We start from the raw sequence: 23539 nt of genomic DNA on the forward strand, positions 1-23539 counted from the left end.
TCCTGCATTACGCAAAATGATTTATGCTGGACAAGGCTTACTTTGCAACTGGCCTACTCATATACATGAATAGCACGAAAAGTTAAAAATTTCATACAGCACTGTGATGCCTCATTTAATTTTAAAATTGAGATTAAAAATTAAATAATTGGTATGCATATCACCAAAAATAAACTTTGATAGAGTGACATAATAAAATATTTGAGGTTACCTATTCAGATATATTTTTGGAGAAAATTTAAAGCCATTTACTATCCATAACTACCCATCTAACTCTATTGTCAAATATATTGGAAACAAATATTTGACAGATTGACAGGGCTTTTAGAACCTATCCTATATGAAATATATTTAATGGAAACTCAATTAATCGTACTTGTTAAATAGACATAGGTGCTGTTATGTCGTTTTAGGTAGTGTCTTATCCCTCCAACTTTATTTGACAAAACACACTGGAACATGTTGGAAGCTGAAGTTTGTAATAGGTAAACTTTTCAAATTCACAATATATATTTTAATATTAAAATAAAATGAAACTTCAGCTTCTGTAAGCAAGTTTTCGTTAACTATATTCAATGATTCTTTTACAATAGATAAGCTTTAATTAAAATTACTTTTCTCTGTATTCTGATGTTTGTGTATATTACTCTCTGCGTTTACACTAGTCTACTTTTTTAACTTTGCTCTATGAAATGTGGATGTCCCTTTTGTGTGCTCGTTGGGTTCTGTTTGCCGTGTGTTCTGTCAAAAATGTCAATAATGGTGTTGGGCTAGAGAGGTGTGGTGCGCAAAAACATAATTGATATATTTGTTTGACTTTTGTTCTAAATAATCGACGAAAAATGGAAGACGATTTACCCACGGAATATGATGTCATCGTGGTTGGAACAGGTAAATTTTTGTATCGGCCTAGGTGAAATAAGTTTGTCCTAATGACATTTTGTCGTATTTGTAATTTATATTCGATGATAAAGATCGACTTTATTTGTCATATTTATTTGTATTATAGTATTTAATTTTTAGAATCTTTGATATTTTTATTTTGGTGCAGTTAATTAAAAAAAAAAAAAAAAAAAAAGAGATTTCCTGTTTTAATGTATGTTGGCAAAATGCTGTAGCCTAAGTGATATGATTTCGTTTTAATTTTTGCACAAATTTTTTTTTTTGTTTATTACAGTTATATTACCAACGTATGTCGGTGCGCAGTAAAATAAATTATTAATTTAATATCTATATATGCCTACTTAAAGGGCTTATAAAATATTGTTTTTTGTAATGAATTTTTTTTTTTAATTATGGAAAAGAGCCACTTTTCTGAGAAAAAAAATTGATGTCCCAATATGCTTCTTTTTTTTACTTTCTAATGTGTTTTTTAATTATTTATGAAAAGTATGTCATACTTAAAGCAGGCCTACCTAGTTTAATTTTTAATGAGTTATGGTGGTAAATTTCAAGTTAGCGACTTTTCTGTAAGAAATAAAATACGTAATAAAATTCCAACACTGGTGTTGTATAACACTACAGATGGTTTATATATATATATATATATATATATATATATATATATATATATATATATATATATATATATATATATCATAAGAGTGTTTTAATATTCTTACTGGTTGCTACTGGTTGCATTAGGTTGCCTGTGCAGTATAATGACAGTTGTCATGTGCTTTATTTTTTATTAGCAGAGAAAAGTCTGTTTTCCGCAAGAGATTAGACTGTTTGACAGTGCATGCTATAGTAACTTAATTTTTTTTTAATTTTTTATTTTTATGAATGGGGTAGATGAGACTGGTTTCAATGAGATATTGTCCTGATTGTTGTCATTGCCCTAATGATTTATTTATGCTAGCTGCAACTGAATCATATGGTTCTCCAAAGATCATTAGAATTACATTGTAGCTGAGACTGTTTTCAAAAAGACATGTCTGGGGCCAAGACTGTTTTTCCACCCTAAATATTAAGGAAACCACACTTCCTTACATTAATTACAAAAATAAAAATAAATCATATATATATATACATACATACACATACACATACACACATACACACACACACACACAATTGGTATATAATAATGGTAGCAAAAAAGGTTTTAACTAAAAATATTTTCATTACTACACACACTTTCCAACACAATTATTATTTGCATCAACATTCTCAGTCTTCAACATGTTCTTATTACTGTACTGGTGCAAACAAAGTTTTAAAAATTAAATTGTCTTCTGCTGGTAATCTAGTGCAAATATTGTGACGTCCTTTTACAGAATTGTTAACAGTAACTATAGAAATTATCTTTGAAAGATTTGTGCAATGGGAGTGCATGACTTGATGTAAGTTTTTGGACATACGCCATTGCTAAGAACTTTTTCTGTTGAAGAAAACAAAAAAATAAAAAATAAATAAATAAAAAATACCCAAAAGACAAAAAACACAAATTAAGCAAAAATTGCTGTTGTCAACAAGGATATAAACACCACAAAATATTTTGTAACAGGAATATGGTTAACAAACAAAGAAAAACAAAGAAAAATATACTAAGAGAATGAAAAAACCCCACAAATGATGACGACACAGAAATATAGAACCCAAAAAAAATTCAGCACAGCGGTTGAAACAAAACAAAAAGACGAAACAAACACTATAGTTTTCCAAAACAGAATAGAACGATAAAAACCCCCACAAATGATGAAAGCACAAAAATATTGAACCCAACTATTGTGTTCGTCTCGTTTTTTCATTTTGTCGTGTTTTTGTTTTTTTTCAACTGTTGTGCTGAATTTTTATATATATATATTGACAGACATTCTGTAACTCTCTAAAAATTATTCAACATTTTAAAAACTTTATGATCAAAGCACCCTTTACGTTTTCAAAGATTTCAAAATAATCACGTAAACATGTAGCCAAAATGTTTTGAATGTTTACTTTTCAAAGAATAAAGCATTTTTTTGAATGGATCTAGAATATGTATTCTGAATTAGAATAACGTGGCAATAAGCTTGTAGCTCATGTAGGTATGTCCGTTGTTATGCCAATGAAAACTCCCTTTTGACAATAACGTACCTATTTACTCCCCTAAGTTTAGAATCAAATTTAATCTCCCCTTGCACTGGGGGGTACTGTTACAAAAAATTTCAAACAAATGTTTTGGTAATATTTAGAAGATTTACAATCCTACTAAGGAAGTAATGAAATTTTTGTTCTTCAACCTCTTTTTGGTCATTCTGTGCATTGAGGGTTTTTCTTATCACAAACATTTTTGGCACATATTTTAGGTAATACATATTTAGTTGATTTAAAAAAAAAACTGATTTTGTTACTGTGCGTACTGAGAGAGACATCAAGTTTTTTTTTTCTCTTCAGCCTATATTTTTTTCTAGTCCTCAGTTCCTGTGATGTGATAACTACTGTCCCATGAGGTTTGATAGGGTCCTCAGTTCCTGTGATGTGATCACTACTGTGGTTTGTGGGATGACTCATTTTTTATTATCACTGAGGTAGTGCCCACATGGTTTGGAGTCCACTAATCTTAGAGGGCCCTGGCCCATCACCTTCAAACTTTGTGCGTAGTGTGTGAAGTGAAATCCTACACCTCTACCTTTGCTGTGTAAAGCCTTGAAAAATTACTTTTTGGTTGTGTACCTCCACAGATGTACTTTATGTATAGTAAAATTCTTAAAGAAGTTTCACAAGGTATTTAAACTACTATTAAACCATTGTTTACCTACTGGGTGGAACTTGTAACAGTTCAAACCTCTGGCTAGCGCTACTTTGTCTGACAGTTACATGCATGGCACCAAAAATACTGTTTTAAGTTTCATAAATTATTGCTCTGTAATTATTGAATGAAATAAATCCTTTAGGAAACGTTTACTGTTTTTTTATTGTTATTATTTCTTACCACACAGTTCCCGATTATTCACAAGAAAATATTGCAAAACAATGTTTGCTGCATTTGAAAAATTAATTTTTAGAGGTACTGTAATGTCACACGAAACTAAGATCACTGATAATAAAATCCTGTGGTTACTTATAACATGGTACAAAATTCATTTTTGCATTGTGATGGGTTCTCCCTGATAACAGTGGTCTATGAATTTTAATAAAATGTTAAAAAAAAAAATTCTCATTCACCTTTGCCCGAACCACAGCTGTGAAACTCAATTACAACACATATTTTTACAGTTAGTTTTTAAGCCATCGCCCGACAGTTTTCTTTCAGTACCACAACCACACAACTGTCATGGCCGACTCCTTCACAGTGAAGGACTCGCCCACATGACATACCCAATAACCAATCAGACACAATCTCAAAATACCTTTTTTTTAAAAACTGGCCTGTCGGGGCACAACTTAGAAGAAATGAAAAACCTTTTACATACTGTGCTGGGGATCTTTAAGGTTTCACAGTGTTATTAGCAATGAAGAGAAACAAGGTGTGATTCCGTCTGAATATAATTACGTCAAATTTATTAAAAGCAAGTTTATAACAGTTATCAAAAAATATAAACATACAATATCAATTAAGTACTTAAACAGATCTCAGGTATATTCAGAAAAAAAATAAGGGTCGACCCTGAATTCAATTATAAAAAGTTTCATTTACTAAAAATACAAAAACCAATAAAAAATAACACAAATATATTTAAATAATCCCAGTATTCTCAAAGTCCAGATGTGACATTTATCTGATGAACTTTGTCTGACGGCGTAATATAGGAAAGTTCAAAAAAGGATAGAAAGGTACAGTAGCACAGGAGGTCGGGGCTTCGTTTCCCGGAGATCACGCGGGAACATGATGCCAGGGCGCCTGTGTGTTGTTGAGGAAGGGAGATGAAAATGCCAATTCGGCGTCCGGCTCTCGGATCCTGTCAGACAGGGTAGTTGGCTTCTATTTACCGATGCGTCGCCAGCCAGGAACTGGATCCCGCGAATGCGTAGCTGGGCACGGATGTTTTCATCATTTCAAAAGAAATAATTTAAAAGAAAAATAACTATTACTCTTGTACTAAGCAGACGGACTAAACTACTAAAAAAAATATTACAGGGATAGCATCCCTTATTTAAGCGACTACATCGCCGGTTGCGGTCGGATGGAAGTCTTGCAGTGTCTCGTCGACTCGCCGATAATCAAATGGTCCGTCTGCAGTCGCGACGCGAAGTGTCTCGCGAAGAACCGCGTCTCGTAATTAAAAGTAAATGTTCTATCAAAAGTGGAGGGGGGGACTGGGACGTCCGGACCGAAAGGTTCCGAAGTTCCCCGAGTGGGCGTCATAAAAAACTCTGACTTTGATGTCTCGAAGTTGGTAGCACTGGCAGACTTTAGCGCTACCTGTTGAGGGGTGTCTGAAATAAAAAAAGAATGGACTCGCTCAAGGCGTCTGCTTAACAAGGGAGTAAAGGGCGCAGTCAGGTGCAGCTCTCTGGCGGCCTACAGGGGAAGTTGGCTGGGAGGTTAGCGAATTTGCCGCTAGATATCGTGGGCGGTCCATCTTGGCACACATTTTTTATGCGAGTCGTCCTTGGAGACGGTCGCTGTCTGCTGGGGTTTATGACCGGTCATTGGTCTTAGGCGAATTCTTAGAACCGAGAGGGAAGGGGGATGAACAAAAAGTGCAACGACGCTGGGAACTAGCGTCCATGACGTGACTCTCAAGGAGTGAACCTAAGACGTATTCGTGACGGTAAAGGCTATGGTCAGCTCGTCTCTGAGAAATGGTAACAACTCGTCCAGAGCTGTTGTATGCAGTTTTAGTCATGAAGTGAAGTAATGTTACAGGCCTGGAACGTGCCTGTAAGCGAGGGAAATGTTAAACGGTCTGCCAACAACGTCTTAGATCTGCACAATATCCCATAGGTCTCTGGGAAAGGTGCTTCAGACTACTGGCACAAAGTTTAACTTAGGGGAGTACACCAGCCTAACAAAGAGTAAATCACCCAAAGTAACCAAATTATAAAGAAAAAAAATTTCCAAAAAAAATTTAAAATTATATAAAATTAGAAAAAAAGTGTCGAAATTCCTAATTTCCGGCACAATACATGTAATCAGGGACTTTAAGAACTTTACGGACTTTACCTTCTCTGGCCTTTTCTGATCCTTTATCAGGTTTACTTCACAATATATTTGTCCTAGAGTTCCCAAGCTCAGCGGGTATCACCATTTCTGGCTCTCTTTCACACTAACCCTGACAAGATTACATAGACAAGATTTTGTAGTTTATTTTTTATGAATTCAGTTTATTCATAAAGATGGCATATCATTGAACACATTTTTTGTATAATTCATGCAATGGAGACTTTTGATTTAACACAGTTTTTTTGTACGTGCACCATTGCAGTTTTGCACTCATTGACAAGATTTTTTTTTTTAAAGCAATTTGCAACCATATTTTCTTGACAATCTCCTTGGGAATGGCTAGCACAGTGTTTGATGCTCCATCATTCACTTTCTAGTATTCACCCTCCAGTATTTCTGTAAATGTCTTTGCCATCACACAGTACCTATTGTTGATGAAATAAATGTGAATTTGAAGGCCCTTAAAAACTTGAATCCAAGATGGCATCTTATGTTCAGATTTTTCTGATTGTCAGTTCTAATGTTTGTTTTTTTATTATAAGTTGACTTTTCGAAATTCTGGTATTTTATTTCTTTCCGTTTGAAGCGCGGCGGAGGTGTACCCAAGAGAAGAGGCTTGTATGATGATTTGTGTGTGTGTGTGTGTGTGTGTGTGCAGTGGCATAGCCAGGATCTGTGTATGGGGGTGGGGTTAAGAAGCATGCCTGCCCCCCGTATTAAAGCGGGGGGGTCCGGGGGTCCTCCCCAGGGAAAATTTTGATTTTAAGGTGTAAAATAATGCTATTTTAGCAGTTTTCGGTACTTAAATTTAAATATTTTAATGGTAAAAATTTTATTAATTTAAATATGAAATTTGTTTGAGTGATGAAAAAGAAATTAATTAAAGATTTGGTACTAGGGGGGGGGGGGGTTAACCCCTAAAACACCCTCTGGCTACGCCCCTGTGTGTGTGAGTGTGTGTTTCCTGCCTGCAGACTGCCACGGAGCATCAGCTAGCGAAATTGACGGACTCGGTAGTTTTGAGGGTGGTTCTGGTGGTGGTAGCCAGTGGCGTAGCTAAGGTGACTGGCACCCCTGCCTGGCCAGACTTGAAAATGGCGGCCCCCCCTCTCTAGGATTAAAAGAGAGAGGGGGGAGGGTTCAACAACCGCGAAACCGTCGCGGCCGTGTCCCCCCCCCTTTCTCCGGGCGCCCCTGGCGGGGCCCATCCCTGCCTACCGGTGGCAGTGTCTGCTGGTGGTCGCAGGGATGACGGAGTCGATGGTGGCGGCGGCGGCCAGCCGCGCGGGCAAGAGGGTTCTGCACCTGGACGGCAACGAGTACTACGGCGGGCCGTGGGCCTCCTTCAACCTGGACGGGCTGCAGCGGTGGGTGGAGGAGAGCCGGCGGCCCTGGCGAGGGCTGTACAACGTCACCGACGACACCAAGGCCCTGCTCCGGGAGGGGGAGGCGGCCGTCGGCGCCGGCAACCAGCTCTCCGCCGTCTCCAACGTCTGCGACGGCTGGCACGTCCCGGAGTGAGTGGCTGGCCGGCAGACCGTCCGCTAGTTGTCCGTCTGTTGGGACAAGAAGGGAGCACCTCGCGCCTTTTTTTTTTTTTTTTTATTCAATAACTCGGGGCACACCGGCAGATGAAACAAATCCATGCCTCGAGGCGTCTACAACATGGGTGAATTAAAAAAAAAATTTGTTTAACTGTAAATATGCGAGTGCAACTGCATGGTGATAAAAAAATGGGGGCAGCTGCTTCCGCCGCGCCCTGCAGCTTACGTCTGGCTAGTTACCGCGCACCGCCGCATGGGGCGCCCAAGTCGCCCTGCCTGCCCCCTCGCCTGGCCCAAAAAAAAAAAAATAAATAACAGATGCACCTGCACTTGCTATCATAATCAAATAGTAAAAAAAAAAAAAAACCCCTTGTTTCATAAAAAAATAGAAAAAAATTAAAAATTTATTAAAAAAACTAAATACAAAAAACTACGAGTATCGTTTGGCAAGAGATAACGACAGAATGATAAGATTAAACCGTTAATTCTGCAACATTGTACGAAATGCAGATGATCTACAAAATGAAGTGTACCCCGATATAAAAACAAATATGGGAAGTAGAGAATGGCTGTGCTAGAGGGCAATTTTAGCACCAACAAAAAATGAAATCGTCTGGCAGATCGATGAAAAAAATTATGTTAGGGATCTCTGTTAATTGTGTGCAGGGGACGAACATGGGGGTTGGGTTTTCTCGTCGATTCATTTCATCAACGTTCAAAATCTAATGACCCCTATTTTGGACAAGTTGTTAAGCCCGATTCGTTTTGGTTCACGTTCTCCTTAGTTCTTTTGTCGGGTTTTCAAATCTTTAATCTCTTGTAGTCATCACTCCCGGTCAGTGGTGAGCGCAGAGGCCACGCGGGAGGGGCCTGCTACCCCTGGGCCCGGCCTCTCGTGTCCGGTCAGGGCTCACGCCCTCCGGCCGATGTCGACGGGAGCCGCCCGTGTCGCAGGGAGCCGGCGGGCCTGGCGGAGTCGCAGTCCTCGTCCAAGAGGACGCAGACGGACGGCGAGGAGGCGGCCGAGGGCTCGGGCGACACGAAGGCAGACTCGGTCGACGGGGACGACGTGTCGGCCCCCTCGCAGCGCAAGCTGTGGAGCCAGTCGGCGGTGAAGAAGGAGTACCGCAAGTTCAACCTGGATCTTGCGCCGAAGGTTGGTTTGCACACGTGACTTGCATTGCCTCGGGAACTGGAGCTCAGACCCGCTTGCACGCGTCCTGACATCGAGGACATGCAGTTTTCCTTACCTGACACCTGGAAATGCTGTCTGTGGTATCGCCAGTTTTTTTTGTTGAATGATTGCAGTTCTTAAATCGCAGAATAAACTGATGCTATTTAGGCTCTTAAAAAAAAAAGAAGAGTGATTTAACAGCAAAAGGCATCAAATTTTACCTGTAGAAAATAGAAAGCAAAGTTGGACTAGGCCATTATTATTATCTTTGAAAGATTTGTGCAATGGGAGTGCATGACTTGATGTAAGCTTTTGGACATACGCCATTGCTTAGCACATGTATGTCCTGACAACAGCAATTTTTTTTTTTTACTTATTTTGTGTTTTTTGTCATTTGTGTGGTTTTTTTTTTTTTTTTTTTTTGTAGTTTTCTTCTACAGACATACATGTGCTAAGCAATGGCGTATGTCCAAAAGCTTACATCAAGTTAGGCCATTATTCTTGTGTCCCAACTCACGGCGCACAAGCGATCCGTGCTGCCGGGAGACAACACGAGGTGTGTTTGCGTGCGGCAGCTGCTGTTCGCACGCGGCTCGCTCGTGGAGCTGCTGATCTCGTCCAACATCGCGCGCTACGCGGAGTTCCGCAGCGTGACGCGGGTGCTGACGTGGCTGGGCGGGCGGCTGGAGCCCGTGCCGTGCTCGCGCGCCGACGTCTTCTCCACCGACCGCATCTCCGTGGCCGAGAAGCGCATGCTCATGAAGCTCATGACTGCCTGCATGGAGCAGGACAACTACGAGAAGGAGTTCGAGGGTAAGGGCTCCGACGCTTCTCTTTTCTCATCCCTGGCCACAGGGGGTTGGAGTGGTCGGATAGGCCACCTCCCGCTTCAAACAGTTTGGGTTCGAGCCCTGATGGCGATCAGTCCCAGTTTTTTTTCGCAAGTGGAATACGTGGTAGATGTGGTTTTTCCATTATAACACTCATCCCATCAATGTTCCATTCCTCTCCCTTCATCATTTCTGATGAACTTGGTTTCTATGAGTTGTCATGTACCATACAGTCATTATTTTTTTTTCATCGACCATTAACTTTACTGGATCCCATGAATTTGCTTGTGTTTAGCTTCCCTAAACAATATTTTTCCCGTGTAAAATGATGCGAGGTTTTTGTAAAAAAAACAGAAAATTTAACAGCTACAGCTGTAATAATTTTGTCCGTAGTCTTTCTTTTCGATTTCGTTTAAAATCTGTTGGAAACGTGTGCCCTGTGCCGTAATGGAATGGCAATTTTTAAAATATCTACTTTATGTTAAAAAAAAAAAAAAAAATACTGAAAAATATAAAAAAATAATTCAGAATCGTAAATGCAAATTGCGGGCAACAAATTGTACGTTCTAGAAGGAAAGTGACGTGAGTAGAGCTTGGCTTCACGGTAACAGTGCAAGGTCGCCGGTGTGTAGCGCGTGGGGAGAAGGAGGCGGGAGTGTAGGAGTGGGCGTGCTGGTGCAGAGTACGCGGACCGGCCCTTCGTGGAGTACCTCCAGTCGAAGAAGCTGACGGCCAACCTGATCCACTACGTGCTGTACGCCATCGCCATGGTGACCGAGGAGACGCTGTGCCTGGAGGGGGTGGCCCGCACCCAGCGCTTCCTCAACAGCCTGGGCCGCTACGGCAACACGCCGTTCCTCTGGCCCATGTACGGCAGCGGCGAGCTGCCGCAGTGCTTCTGCAGGTACACTCGCGCTTCCAGGCTCTGCTCTAAACACTTCTCTTGCAGTTTTGCCATCACAGGTGAGGTTTTGCACAACTTCATTGCGATTTCTTTCTTGTGTTATTCCCGCACTATTCAACTTGCTCACAACAAATGAAAAATTAGCATGAAGCTTACACACAAACACGTGTGTCTGGCTTTGTAATCGGGTCTCGGTAGCTTCAAAAGTATAATTTTACGTTTTATCTAGGACAGAATTACATCCCACGAAAAAGTATTTGGAATGTAACCCAAAAAAAAAATTCTGTCTGTTTTTCTCCTTTTTTTTTTTTTTTTTTTTTTTCAGGTCGTGGGGATGTTCGCAGTATGTGCTCCTGACCACGCCCCTTTTAATTTTCTTTGAGACTGTCGACTTGATAATGTTGGATATTATCTCGTAAAATGATTTTAGCTTTCCAACCCCAAAAAAATCAGCACGATCCTGTGAATAATACATGAATTTACATATTACTATGTTTAATGACCCTGTGACGTGAAGAACTTTTAGTAAAATTTTTCAAAAAGTTCTGAAAGTCGTGATATTTGCTCTTCAGTCAGGCTGGAAAAAAAACAACATTTTAAACATCTTCACTTCAAATGGTTTCCGCTGCTAGAACTGTAGGATTTTTTTATTTACATAACATGTTTATTTTTACAAGCAGATATATTTTAAATTAAACAGTACCCACCAAATCGCATTTACAAATTATCACTTGTCACCAAAAAAATACATCAGTACCAGCCACTTAACTTGCAGTGCTGTGTGGGTGCTATGTTAATGAATTTTTTTTTTGCTGTAAAAATTCCACCGTTAAAGCCTTTGGCTGTTGGTAGGCATGTGACAAATACTTATAATTAAATAAAATAGCTAAAAGGATAAAATTTAGCTGGTAAGTTAAGTGGGGAAAAAATAAGTACTGACTTTTAAAAAAAATTTAATAAAAAAGACATGATGTGAAAGGGGGTAAATAACAGAGACAAAACTCTGCTACAAAGATTCAAATTTTATTAATGTTTCTTTTTTTCTTTTTTTTTTCTGCTGCTAATATCTGTGTGTGTGTTTTTTTTTCCCCCCACCCTCAAATTTTTTCAGTTTTAATCCAGGCTTGATGAAATATTTCGCACGTCGGCATTCACCATTAACTAGAAAAAAATTACTTTGTGCGTCTGATTTCGAATAAAAACTAGGTATCCCCCCATCGCACATATTGACTTTGACCGAAATAAGAGAAAAAAATCCCTTGTCTGCCCGAGACTTAATACCCGGGCGATGCCAGGCACGTCAGTCAGTTCAAATAAAAACGAACGTGCTGAGTTGTGTTTTCCTTCCCGAGAGAAGCCGTGGTGAGTCAGCGTGCTGGGTGATTGACAGGCTGTGCGCGGTGTTCGGCGGGCTGTACCACCTGAAGCGCCCGGCGGACGCCCTGGTGGTGAGCGGCGCTGGCACGGCAGAGGCGCGATGTGCGGGCGTCGTGTCCGGGGGCCAGCGCCTGGACGCGGCCCACCTGGTGATGGGCGTGGGCCACGCCCCGGCCAGCTTCCTGCGCGGCTCGCCCTCCGGCGGCCTCTCGCGCGCCGTCTTCGTCACCGACCGGTTCGTGCCGACCACCGCTTCGGACCTGCGAGACTATCACCTGGCACGGCCTACCACCCGAAGCCTGCGATCTTTACTTGCAATTACAGTCCGCCCCAAGCCTGCGATCTTTACTTACAATTACAGTCCACCCAAAGCCTGCGATCTTTACTTACAATATTATAGTCCACCCAAAGCCTGCGATCTTTACTTACAATTACAGTCCACCCAAAGCCTGCGATCTTTACTTACAATTACAGTCCGCCCAAAGCCTGCGATCTTTACTTACAATTATAGTCCACCCAGAGCCTGTGATCTTTACTTACAATTATAGTCCACCCAAAGCCTGTGATCTTTAATTGCAATTATAGTCCACCCAGAGCCTGTGATCTTTACTTACAATTATAGTCCACCCAAAGCCTGTGATCTTTAATTGCAATTATAGTCTACCTGTGCTGGTAATTAGGAATTTCGACACGTTTTATTTCTCTAATTTTATATAATTAAAATTATTTTTGGAAATTTTATTTTTCTTTATAATTTGGTTTTTTTTGGGTGATTTACACTTTGTTAGGCTGGTGTATACCCTAAGTTAAACTTTGTGCCAGTAGTCTGAAGCACCTTTCCCAGAGACGTATCTGATATTTTGCAGATCTAATACTCTGTTGGCAGCTCGCTTAAAATTTCCCTCGCTTACAGGCACGTCCCAGTCCTGTAACGTTACTTCACTTCATGACTAAAACAGCCTACAGCAGCTCTGGACGAGCTGTTACCATTTCTCAGAGGCAAGCTGACCATAGGCATTACTGTCACGAATACGTATTAGGTTCTCCCCTCGAAAAGCACATCTTGGACGCTTGTTCTCAGCGTCATTGCACTTTTGTTCACCCCCGTCCTCTCTCGGTTCTAAGAATTCGCCTAAGGCAAATGACAGGTCAGAAACCCCAGCAGACAGCGACCGTCTTCAAGGACGCCTTGCATAAAAAATGTGTGTGCCAAGATGGACCGCACACGATACCTAGCGGCAAATTCGCGAACCTCCCAGCCAACTTATCCTGTAGGCCGCCAGAGCGCAGCACTAGACTGCGCCCTTTATTCCCTTGGTAAAGCAGACGCCTTGGGCGAGTTGATTTTTTTTTATTTCAGACACCCCCCAACAGGTAGCGCTAAAGTCGGCCAGTGCTACCAACTTCGAGACATCAGTCAGAGTTTTTTTATGACGCCCTCTCGGGGAACTTCGGAACCTTTCGGTCCGGACTCCCAGTCACCCCCTCCACTTTTGATTCAAGATTTACTTTTAATTACGAGACGCGGTTCTCCGCGGGACACTTAGCGTCGCAACTGCAGACGGACCGTTTGCGAAAATCGGCGGATCGACGAGACACTGCAAGACTTCCATCCGGCCGTAACCGACTATGTAGTCGCTTATATAAGGGATGCTATCCCTGTAATTTATTTAAGTAGTTTATTCCGTCTGCGTAGTACAACGTGTAATAGTTATTTATCTTTTAAATTTATTTTTTTTTAAATGATGAAAACGACCGCGCCCAGCCGCGTATTCGCGGGATCCAGTTCTTGGCTGGCGACGCATCGGTAAACAGAAGCCAACTCCCCTGTCTGGTGAGTGACGATCCGCGACTTTCCCCAACCTCCCCTTAACTTTTCCGGGCATTTTCTGCCCCGTATACTGTCTGTGTACAAGTTCTGATCAGTTTTGATTCGGACTGTTCCAGACAGGGTCCGAGAGCCGGACGCCGAATTGGCATTTTCATCTCCCTTCCACTACAGGACGCAAGCGCCCTGGCATCATGTACCCGCGTGATCTCCGGGAAACGAAGCCCCGTTCTCCGGTGCTTCTGTATCTTTTGACCCGTTTCTGAACTTTCTTTAAATTATGTCGTCAGATGCAGTTAATAAGATAAACATAATTTCTGGATGTTAAGTATATATCCTGGGATCGTTTGAACATATTTGTATTTTTTTTATTGGTTTATGTATTTTTTAGTGAATGAAACTTTTGATAATTCCATGTACGAACGGCCATTAATTTTTTTTGAATATACCTGAGAGCTGTTTAAAAATGTAATTAATAATGTACGTTAATATTTTCTTGTATCTGTTATGAGTTTCCTCAGTATGGAGTAATTATATTTCAGACGGAATCACACCTTGTTTTTGTTCATTTCTAATAAACTGGTGAAACCTAAAGATCCACCTAGCAAGGCAAAGATGGTAATCATACCGTGGTTTGCTGCTACAAAAATAATAGCAGTTAGCATGGTTTGAACCTTGCCTGTGATCTTTACTTACAATTATAGTCCGACCTTAAATATAAATACAGTGGAACACTCTTATAGTGTTCCTGCTCATAATGTTTTCCTGCCTATGTCATATTTTTTTGAGTCCCAACACTTTCCCCGTAACAATAACGTATTTATTTCCTTCGTATAACTTTTCACGAATGGTAGTTTCCTACTTACAACATATGCTTTCTGAAATTCATAAATGTAAAAAAAAAATTTTGAAAAGCTAAATATTCCAACACCTACCCCATCTGTTAAGGTTTAACTTGTTAAAAGGCTTATAGTTGTACTTACGTTTTTGTTTACAGTCATTGTTCAAATAGGATTGTTTGCGAAAACAGAATGTACCTGCACCAGAACACTAGAACTACACAATAGTGCTTGCTTAATTTGTGTATTGGATCTGTCGAAGGTACATAACAATATAGATGAGTGCTGAAGCAGAGGTTGCTAGTAGCTAGTAGCTCATTATCCTGAGCTCATTATCAAAGGGATGCACCTTAAAATCTCCTGGATCAAACCAAAACATCAGTGATGATCACTGAGCGATATTATTTCTTTTTCAGTAGATAAAACTAGCTGACTTTGTCATAAATACTGGTGCTTATATCAAAAAAAAAAAAAAAAAAAGGTGAATTTTTGGGGTTTTAAACTTCATTTTTCATCACTATTATACAAATAATGCTATTTTGTAAAAAAAAAAAAAAAAAAAAAAATGTGTTTAAAGGAAAATAGATTGGATTTCGTTGTAATTTACCTATCCCTAATTATTTCTCTTATAAATTAGTTAACAGGAATAGTCATTATTTTACTGTTTGTATCACTTTAAGAGATTAATACTTGACTTGATTGTAAAAAAAAGTTGTGCTTGCACAAGTTTTCAAAGCACTTTAAAAGTAAGATACTAAGATAGTTTTTGCAGTATGTGGGACTGTTTAGTTAACAAGGTAAAACCTGTAGAAAACATGGTGGTTTAAAGTAAGGTGTCCCGCTATGTATACATATTCGGAAAATTTATTTGGTAGATTGTCGTGCTTGCAATCTAATTCAACCTGCCTAAAGAGCAGAACTATCAGTAACATTGAGTTGTGACTTGATTGGCAGGGCAGTGGCAGATCTAGGATTTTTGTTTGGGAGGGGCTTGACCCAGCTGAGGCTAGGCTTTTATCAAGGCAAACACTAAAACAATAGTGGACCCAGATGCTTTTGGAGGGGGGCTTGAGCCCCTTAGCCCCCCCCCCCCTTATGGATCCACTACTGTTGGCAGGGGTAGTGATCACGCTAGTTGGCGGCAGAGTGGAGTGTCGGTTGCAGGTCGCTGATGCCGGCGGACAAGGAGTCCTTGACGCTCCTCAACTTCCCCCCGGTGGACGGCGTCGAAGAGCCCGTCACGGTCATCGAGATCGGGCCTTCCACCAATGCCTGTCCGCCGGGACTGTGTGAGTGCTCGGGAGGGTTCGGCACTTGGCCGAGCAGAGTTCAAAACATTTTACATTTGCATTTGAGTTAAAATCTAAGAGGAACAAACATATATTAAGCAGTGCTGTGTTTTCTTGCCCAAGTAAGAGTTCAAAACATTTTATGTTTGCATTAGAGTTAAAATCTAAGAGGAACAAACATATTGTGGGCGTACAAGGAAAACCCTTTAAGTCCATATAATTAAATTATTAGAAAAATTGATTTTTATAGTCATATGGGTTTGTAAAATATTGTAAAATATATACGTAGGTACTGAAACATTTTTTAATGTAACATTATAATACTTGTCATGAAACACATTAAACTGGACTTTGTCATATGAATATTTTTTTTTATCTAACTGGACTTAGTGGGTTTTCCTTGTACGCCCACGATATATCAAGCAGTGCTGTGTTTTCTTGCCCAAGTAGAGTTCACAACATTTTGTATTTGCATTTGAGTTAAAATCTAGGAGGAACAAACATATATCAAGCAGTGCTGTTTCTGTTTAGTCGTTAAAAAAAAAAAGGAAGGGCGATGTCTCAGTTTTAAAACGGCGAGGCGAAAGGTGTTTGTTCCCTGGGTGTGTGTGAGCGTGTGTTGCGCAGACGTGGTGCACATGACGTGCAGGCAGCGCGCCACGGCCCGGGAGGACGTGCGCGCCGTCGTGGAGCTGCTGCTGCGCACGGAGCAGGACGACGGCACGGCGCCGCGCGTCAGCACGGACACCCAGGCCACGCAGACAGTGTCCGCAGCCAAGAAGCAGGTGAGGCACAGTGCCCTTGCTTGGTCGAGGGAACATCGCTGTGTTAAATTTGTAGTGAAGCCTGGTTATCAGAAACCCCTTTAATAATAATAATAATAATAATAATAATAATAATAATAATTAAAAACCATTAAATACTATTAAGTGTTCTCAAATTACAATGGAATGACCATTTCTTAGTAGCTTACATATTTTTCTTAGTTTGTCCAAAAATGTAGCACAGGGCCGTCTTAGTACAATCCAATCTAGTGCTAGTGTATTTCTCTGTCTGTCTAAGGGTGACATCCTAAAAAAAAAATTGAATTTGTTTAAATGACATGTATGGTGGAAGCTCTCAATTAAAAGAGTACGGGATACTAGAAGACCTTTGAAGTCGCAACAGTTTTTTAATGCACCGTCATTTTGACTACGTAAATCATACTAAATTAAACTGGTGATTACGAGTGCTTCCTTGGTGGCCTTTTTGTAAGACGAGTGATTAATGGCATCTCCAAACAAGGAAGGAGACAGTTGAAAAAAAAATTTCCCGCATTAACCACAAAGACTGCCAAGTGAGAGAGTACGTGCTGTGTGACTAGGTCGGCGGATCAGATTACTAGCTGGGGGTGGGTGAGGGGAGAGTTGGGGAAGGAAATGGATCGGGTTCTGGTGACAAACCACATGCTCACTATCTCTTTTATTTAGCACCCTTTCTTCTTGGTGCCAGTGCCTAGTTGCCCTCTCCAACTATATATAGTTACTGTCTGCTGTACTGGCTTTCAGTAGAGGGGGAAATCTAGAAATAAACCAGCTAGAGTTTGTGTTTATTTGTTATGAGAGCGGCATGACCATATCTCTAATAGTGTTGTGGTTCTCCCTGCTAGCACAAGCAATCTTCATGTATTTCTTGACTGAATTTTGTGACGCATAAAGAGCGTATTCACCATACTACTTGCTTTAAACTGTGCCCCAACAAAAATTTTTTTGTGAATATTCCCACACTATTAATGGCAACTTTTATGCATTGCAACCAATCTTCTGCAGTTTGTATACATATTATAGGAATCCATCTTCGTTTTTGACGTGACAACGTCTAATAAATCGATGAACGCCGGCTGCACGCACGAAAAAGTGTCCCACTACGGATGTGTTCTGTTTGCTCATTGTACGCATGCGTGGCATCTCTCTTCATGCTCATTGAACGCATGCGTGGCATCTCTCTTCATGCTCATTGAACGCATGCGTGGCATCTCTCTTCCACTCGATTGGAACAACCATCGATTTGACTTTTCAATCATATTTTCGTCGTTTTAATTATTAACATTATGCAATTTAACGATCGTCCACCGATTTTCAGTACAATCAGTACGGTTATTTAAAAGTAATGTTGAAAATTCAAATACGTTTTGACCCAACAATGGTGTTATACAGTTACACATAATAATTCAAATTACACCCGGGATCTTTTGCACCATGTTTTAAAAAAATATTGTAACATATTATAAATAAGTTTGGTGTATTTGGGATGCGTATTTGTTATAAAATCGTGTTAATATTATACCCCTACTGTGAACAACCACACGCCCATGAGGCCATACTAATGTAGTGTAGTTTCAAATGTGCATATATATATATATATATATATGCACATTTGAAACTACACTACATTAGTATGGCCTCGTGGGCGTGTGGTTAGCGCACCTAATTCTCAAACTAAAGGTTGTCGGTTCGAAACCCTGCAGCTGCGAAATTTTTTTTTGTACTTGTAAAAATAAATACGGCGCACGCAACATTTCAAAAGTAATAAATATATTTAAATTAATGAATGCAAATAAAAGTAAATTTATTAATTCAATTGCACATTTCATTTCACTCCTTTGTATCCATACAAAATAGTGATAATTCAATAAAAAATGATTCAATTTTATTCGTAAAAGTATGAAGAGGTAGATTTTATCATGCAAAAGATAGAAAAATTTAAAAAAAATTCTTCCTCAAAGAATATAATATTTTTAATGCCTAAATGGTTTGTTTGCAAAAACCTATTATGGCTGTCTCAGGCCGAATATGATATTTCCTTTTCTTCTGGATCAATCATTTCATCAATGTTTTGTTATGACGTCACGTTAAACTATCGTCCGTAAACTGACTTTACAGACAACCAATTTTTTGGAAACTCTACAGTCTTAATGTGATAGCGTGATAGCATCACCTCCAAATCTCCTGTGTCTCGTACTCTTGTAGTAAGTAGTTTGGTGATAGGGGAGGTCGCTAAAGTGGGGGGTTGGGGAAAGTCAGTGACTGCTGCCCTTTCCTCCTGAAGTAGTACAGCAGACCCAGGGGTACTTTTGTCGAGACACTCGCTTATATTAATAGAATACTACTGAAGGCGTGAATCTTAACCGTGAGTGTTAATATTTACTAAATATGTGGGTCAAATTTATGCCTGTTGAAACACACGCCACACACAGTGTTTGACCTTATTTTGGCAACACGGTGAGAGCTTACATGCACTTATTCTTGAACGGTATCGTTTTCCTTGCAAGACATTTTTGCCATTTCAAAAATAAATTAATATTCATACATTTGTTAGAGAAAGATGAAAATGGACTTAATTGTGAAATATATATAATTTTTGGGTTTGGTGGTTGGAGAGACAGGTCAGAATCAGCCAGACGGTGAATAACAACCGTTTTCCCGGGAACAGCGAAGGGACGTATGGTGAAGAGCTGACGGTTGTTAGATCTTGTTAAAGTGATGGTGCTAGACGGATGCATGCCGCGTGCCAGGGAGAAGAAGCGGAGGCGGCACAGCCCAGCAGGGCCCAGGGTGCCGTCGCGATCAAGCCCCAGGTGCTGTGGTCGCTCTACTTCAACTGCCCGGAGACGTCCGGCTGCGACCTCTCGTCGGGCGTCCCGGCCAACGTGTTCCTGTGCTCCGGGCCGGACCTCGACCTGGACTTCGAGTTTGCCGTCAAGCAGGCGAGTGTCGTTCTTTGCCACCGATCACCTGATCATTCTCCATTTACCGCAACTGCAAAACATTACTTTTTTTACAATACCGTATTTACCTGAATATAATGCCGTTATTTTTATCGAGTGGAAACTAAGAATGGTGGTTGCATTATAATCACAAACTTTTTTTAAAAAAAAAAAACTTCAGGCTCTGCCTCTTTAATTTTGTCACTTATGCCACTTTAGTCCGCTGTTAATTAACACCTCCTACACCTCCACTTAGTTGGAAAAACTTAACGCTCTGCCCGTAAACTGCGTCACTTGCGCCACTTTGGTCCTGGGGCTTCCTGAACCTCTGCAGATAATAGGGAGAGAGTGCAGTAGAGTTGTCACTGGGTTCTTGCTGTTCCTCTTCACTGTGGCTGCCGGGGAAGCCACCCCTTCCCCCTCTGCTACCCTCCCAGGGGACCTCCGTATGTCACCACAATCTTCGCTTTATGAACAGCCAATGCTTTTGAACTACAGTCATGAAGCACATTTTCTTTTCTAACTGCGGCTTGGCGTTTCAAAACAGACCAGATAAATCACTTTGCCAACTAAAGCGGCACCAGAAAGGCTGTAGTAAACATGGACTAAATTTAGAAAATTAAATAACTTTAAAGTTTTATGTAATTTAATTTTGATTTCCAATCCATAAAATCTTTTTCATGTAGTCGTAAGCTAAAACGTTTGGGGTTGTATTATATACTCAAGAGATTCATTATTTTCAGGTAAATGTGGTGTATATAAATACAGTAGAACCTCGATGATACGTTCCCGTTTCATACATTTTCCCGTGTCATACACCGATTAATTTCGGTCCCGCCGAAAGTACTATATTTACAATGGTTTACTTTCCCGGAACATACACTTATAAAACCATTACTTTCCCGTTTCATACGTTTTTACGAAGCGGAAAAGTCCTAAAATTCACACATTTTTTTTATATTCCTCCTTATAAACTCAGTTTTAATGCTTTTATTTTGAAAAAAGATCATTGTTTACATTTGCAAACGTAAGAAAATAACTATATTGCACCATAGATATGGATAGTATCAGGAAGACTGTGCACTTCGCTAGTAGCATCTATGGCCAGCACCAAGCAAGACTAGTGGCGCAAACAAGAAATGATCATGAAAATGGTGCACGTGCTTTACCAAGGCACGGACCTCATATTTTGTGCAGTCATTTATCGTTGAACTGAATATACCCGTTTGTTATTGTTTTTTTACGATTGGATTGTTTTGTACTTTTTAAGGCCACTGTTTCTCATGTCAGCTTTACTTGATTATGGACTGTATTTTACATTTCTGGTGGTTTTATTATATGTATAATATAATTATGAATTCATTTATTTCAGTAATATAATGCAATTATTTACACATATGTATTTATGTTTAATCTGGCATTGTGCTGGTATGCTAGATTGGAAAAAAATTTCATTATTGCCATTCCCTTTTCATACACTTTCCCGCATCATACACCATTTTTGTGCCCTCCGTTGAAAAGTGTATGACAGGGGTTCTACTGTATACTCAAAACAAGCAACGAGCTGACGATGGCGGGAAAAATCCTTGTATCTGTACATATGTATTTTATAACTTTTCTCATTTCAGCAGTCTTTTAAGAAGTCAGAGTGAATCTGTGTGTTAGTCTATGTAATCATAGGAAAATCTTGTCATAATTTCAGAGAGATGTGTAGAAAACTAGGAATTGTGCATCTTGACCTAACTACCCAGTAATAATAGAGAAATTTTTTGAAATTTGTAACCTGAAATAATTCCTAATCCCTTTTTTTCCCCTGCAGGAAGTACTTTTTCCTTTCCATAATTTTCTCAGATCAAAATTCCCTATCTTGTTCTATCTATGCCAATGTCAACAAGATGGTAAGCCCTCATTCATTCATTCATTCATTCATTCATTCATTCCTAAGGTGACAGGACCTCTTAGATTGTAGTGGGTCCCAAAACTCTTGTTGCCTTTTCAGTTCGCCCAAGTTTTAGGGCGGTATTCCAAGACGTTTGAGTAAGGTAGTGAATATGCACTGCCTTGTTGGGCAACTGCCGTACCCTAACTGTCGGGTCATATTCCAAAACGTGTCCTAACTGAACCCTTGTAAGGTATCAGATCGGCAGCCGTTTTAATAAACGAGGACTTGTGCGAGGCTATAAACAGTTGTACTTCATGGAATCCATCGTAATTTTAGCTTATTTTTTAAAACTATGGAATTATAATGTGAAATAAAATATTTAATTTTGGTTGTACAAGAATAAACGATTATTTTTGGCCGTATTTATGTTTGCTGTTTTTTAAGATATGTGGGGGGGGGGGGGGGAATTGTAATCGTAAAAGTTCCGTTAAAGTTCATTAAAAAGGAAAAAATACATATACAGTTATAGATCTAATCGGCAACAGATAGGACACTAAAAATCAGTGCCCTAAAATTAAGAGACTGGCCGTGTCCTATCGTGCACTTGGAATATGGTTAGGGTACAGGTATTGCATATTCAACACCTAAACCCTTATTTTTGTGTCTTGGAATACGGCCCTTAGTCATGCAAAGATGTTGATATTGAACCTACGAACCTCGCCACTTGTGATGCATTTGAGTTCATGGCCATGAAATATAAAGTGTTTGGCCATTAACAGCACGAGTTGGGTAGTGTTAATTTGCGATGTCGTTTGTGGACAGGGGAGGGAGATCTTCGCGAAGATGTACCCAGACTGTGAGTTCCTGCCGAGGGCCCCGGACCCAGAGGAGATCGTTCTGGAGGGTGAAGACGAAGCCAAGACTGAAGAGAACAACACCGAAGGTGCAGACGAAGCCGTGGGGAAGGAGGAATAAGCTGTAGGATCTTTCAGGGTCATAATGATGCATTCTTCAGCTCGGTGACAGAAAATCTGCTTCGCAGTGTGAGAAATTTTCTGTTTCTTTGATATTTGAATTGCACTCCATTCTTCTGTATGGTAATATTCTGCATTCCTGAAGAGTAAACATTCACAATGGTTGAGACTTACGAAATATTATTTATGTTCCTTAGTATAAAATAAGTTTTTATTTTTAACAGTTTTGATATTATGGAAGTATTGTTTTAAGTATAAGGTGGGTTTTTCTTCTTTTCTTTGGATGCAGAGACAGCCAAAACATTTTTCTGCATTGGAAAGAAAAAAAAACCTGAAGACAGTAAAATAGTTGGTTTTTTTAGTGAAGAAATTATGTGCTAAGAGATATGTTTACACTCTACAGAGCATGAGGTAGATAATCTTGTCAGATTTGCTTTTGTTGTTTGTGTTCATGTTGTTACTGGAAAGATATAAAAGTGTAGCAAAATTATTTTAAGCATTCCTATACTAGTTACTTGATTATTTTGCACATTATTGAAGTACATGTTGCACGAGATGAACTATTACTTAAGCGTTACTGTGTGGTTTGCTGTTATAATTGCAGATTATTTGCAACGTGCAAAATCAACATAAAGCTTTGAACATCTGCTTTACATAGATATAACTAGCTGTAGAATGGAAGCTAGTATTTTAATGATAGCAGATGGTGTTATTACCTATCTGCTGTATTAAAGTATTTCTTAAGCCAAATTAACAGCATTTCAATCTTTGCTTGCAGTTGGTGGGCAGAATTAGTGTTTCTGCTTAATTTGTCCTTATGCCACAACACACTTGTGGAACAATCTGTAATGTACCAGCTGTATTATTTAATTTATAAATAAAATATTTGACAGTGACAAATTTGTGGAAAATGCTAAGTTTTTTTTTTTTACTAATATTTGAAATTTTCTTAAGTTCAATGATTAAGTTTTGTTTAAAAAAAAAACTAATGTATTGGTTAGGCCTGTACAGGTTTTTTTTTTAATTTGAATAGAACACAAATATTGAATTCAATAGTAAGAA

The 23539-nt window shown here is 39.7% G+C and overlaps 1 protein-coding gene across 1 annotated transcript; it reads left to right on the top strand.

Annotated features, from left to right (window-relative positions):
- The first annotated feature begins 684 nt into the window (after positions 1 to 684).
- Positions 685 to 23377, top strand: LOC134536987 (rab proteins geranylgeranyltransferase component A 2). Its single transcript, XM_063377123.1, has 10 exons — positions 685 to 891; positions 7338 to 7608; positions 8590 to 8791; positions 9385 to 9622; positions 10321 to 10543; positions 11934 to 12155; positions 15752 to 15876; positions 16504 to 16661; positions 19430 to 19621; positions 22326 to 23377. The coding sequence occupies exons 1-10, from the start codon at positions 843 to 845 to the stop codon at positions 22476 to 22478; spliced, it is 1833 nt and encodes a 610-aa protein (XP_063233193.1). The 5' UTR covers positions 685 to 842; the 3' UTR covers positions 22479 to 23377.
- The last annotated feature ends 162 nt before the right edge of the window (positions 23378 to 23539 follow it).

The sequence above is a fragment of the Bacillus rossius genome, chromosome 11 (assembly GCF_032445375.1).
Source record: "Bacillus rossius redtenbacheri isolate Brsri chromosome 11, Brsri_v3, whole genome shotgun sequence".
In the NCBI taxonomy this organism is placed as follows: Eukaryota; Metazoa; Arthropoda; class Insecta; order Phasmatodea; family Bacillidae; genus Bacillus; species Bacillus rossius.

Bases quoted from the DNA above. Each gene is read 5' to 3' on its own strand.
- LOC134536987 (XM_063377123.1), top strand. From the start codon at position 843: ATGGAAGACGATTTACCCACGGAATATGATGTCATCGTGGTTGGAACA. The intron at 7,609-8,589 runs GTGAGTGGCTGG...CCCGTGTCGCAG, and splicing joins GACGGCTGGCACGTCCCGGA to GGAGCCGGCGGGCCTGGCGG. The intron at 8,792-9,384 runs GTTGGTTTGCAC...TGCGTGCGGCAG, and splicing joins ACCTGGATCTTGCGCCGAAG to CTGCTGTTCGCACGCGGCTC.